Source organism: Penaeus monodon, chromosome 22, assembly GCF_015228065.2.
Source record: "Penaeus monodon isolate SGIC_2016 chromosome 22, NSTDA_Pmon_1, whole genome shotgun sequence".
NCBI classification, from domain to species: Eukaryota; Metazoa; Arthropoda; class Malacostraca; order Decapoda; family Penaeidae; genus Penaeus; species Penaeus monodon.
This window is the reverse complement of record NC_051407.1, coordinates 20,035,546-20,036,961: the sequence shown is the minus strand read 5'-3', so window position 1 is coordinate 20,036,961 and position 1,416 is coordinate 20,035,546. Positions and strand designations below refer to the sequence as shown.

Sequence of the window (1,416 nt, the reverse complement as noted above, 5' to 3'; positions counted from 1 at the left end):
GGTGAACAGCTTAGAGTGAACACATCGATCCAAGAGACACAGCAAATGATCCAAAAAGTCTTGTATCCCACACCTTGAACTCATAGCTGATCTGCACAGGCTTGTCCATCGTGAAGGACCCTGTGACTTGGAGTGCCCCGCGGTGCCCAGACTCTAAGAAGTTGTGCTTGAGAGAGGCGTGGACGGGGCGGCGCTCCCAGGGCGTCGTCGAGTTGTGCTTGTAGGGCCACTCCAGATGGTAATCGCCCTCGTAACCACCCTCTGTCAGTTCCTGTAGAAGATGTGCTTGCATTATCATTTATGTACTCTGTGGTTATTGCTGAATATTCCTTCATATTAAGTATTCATGTTAGATTTTTATTTATCTTCTTTATCGCCGTAGTAAATAAGATATAATACCTAAAATATCAATTTCGTCTTAAGATTTGTCCCTTCGTATTGCTAAAGCTCAAAGTTCGCCCCACTTACTTGCTTAAAGTTGAGCGTCAGTGGCTGCTTGTCCCACTTGAGAGATGACGCAACGGTGATCTCCCCATCTCCAGCCGGGAACCCGTTAGCCAACATGTTACCCTTGATATTGGTCACTTCTGGACCGGTTTCCATGTTCACGCTGCGTTGGAGGAATACAGTGTTATATACAGAGAGAAAAAAAATTGTATTTAATATTCTGTATGATTTTTAAAAATCAGTTTCATCCCATAAAAAAGGTTTAATACAAAAAGAACTATAACAACATCTTTCGCATAATCAAACTAGAATCATATCTCCATTGCAATTTGTAAAAAAAAGAATTACATTATGCGAGAAAAATAAAATGCAATAACCTACAGATCTCATTACATATCGTGATACAGATGTTTCGGCATTAATAAAATGTGAGTTTTATCATAAAGACGTATAATAACTATAAACCGTACTCTTGTATTAGCATCTCAGTGTTTAATTAATATGTGTAATAATGTAAATCACAGCATATAAATGAATATAACCCCACATCAGCAAAAGATTATAATTAAAACAAATCATATCTCATGACTCAACGAACTACTTCATGACTCGCTGAATCGTTTCATGACTCTACAAACCATTTCCTACATCAATGAACTTTTCCAAACTGTTTCATGACTCAACGTTTCGTGCAAACAAACAAAAAAAAAATGTTTCTCCCCCAAAAAATAAACTCACGTGAACCAGTGTCGTCCTTCGCGCGTTTCGTAATGGATATCCGCTTGGTTCTTGTTCCATCCGCTGACCATGGGGAGGTCCAGGGTGACCTTCCCGTCCATGGCGTTGTCGGAGAACACGAAGCCCGAGTGGAGCACGACCTTCTGGGGGTCGGACGAGCCGCGCTTCCAGTCCAGGGTCCCCGTCAGGTTCAGCTCGCTGCCCTTCTTGCGCATCTGCGGCGGGAGGCTG

At 42.2% G+C, this 1,416-nt stretch overlaps 1 protein-coding gene across 1 annotated transcript in view; it reads right to left on the bottom strand.

The window, feature by feature from the left end:
• Positions 1-1,416, bottom strand: part of LOC119586980 — a gene marked incomplete in the record, with an annotated part of 81,895 nt that overhangs the window by 30,919 nt on the left and 49,560 nt on the right. The window contains 3 exon segments of the mRNA XM_037935722.1: positions 74-271; positions 469-610; positions 1,186-1,400. Coding sequence (XP_037791650.1) covers positions 74-271; positions 469-610; positions 1,186-1,400 — 555 coding nt within the window.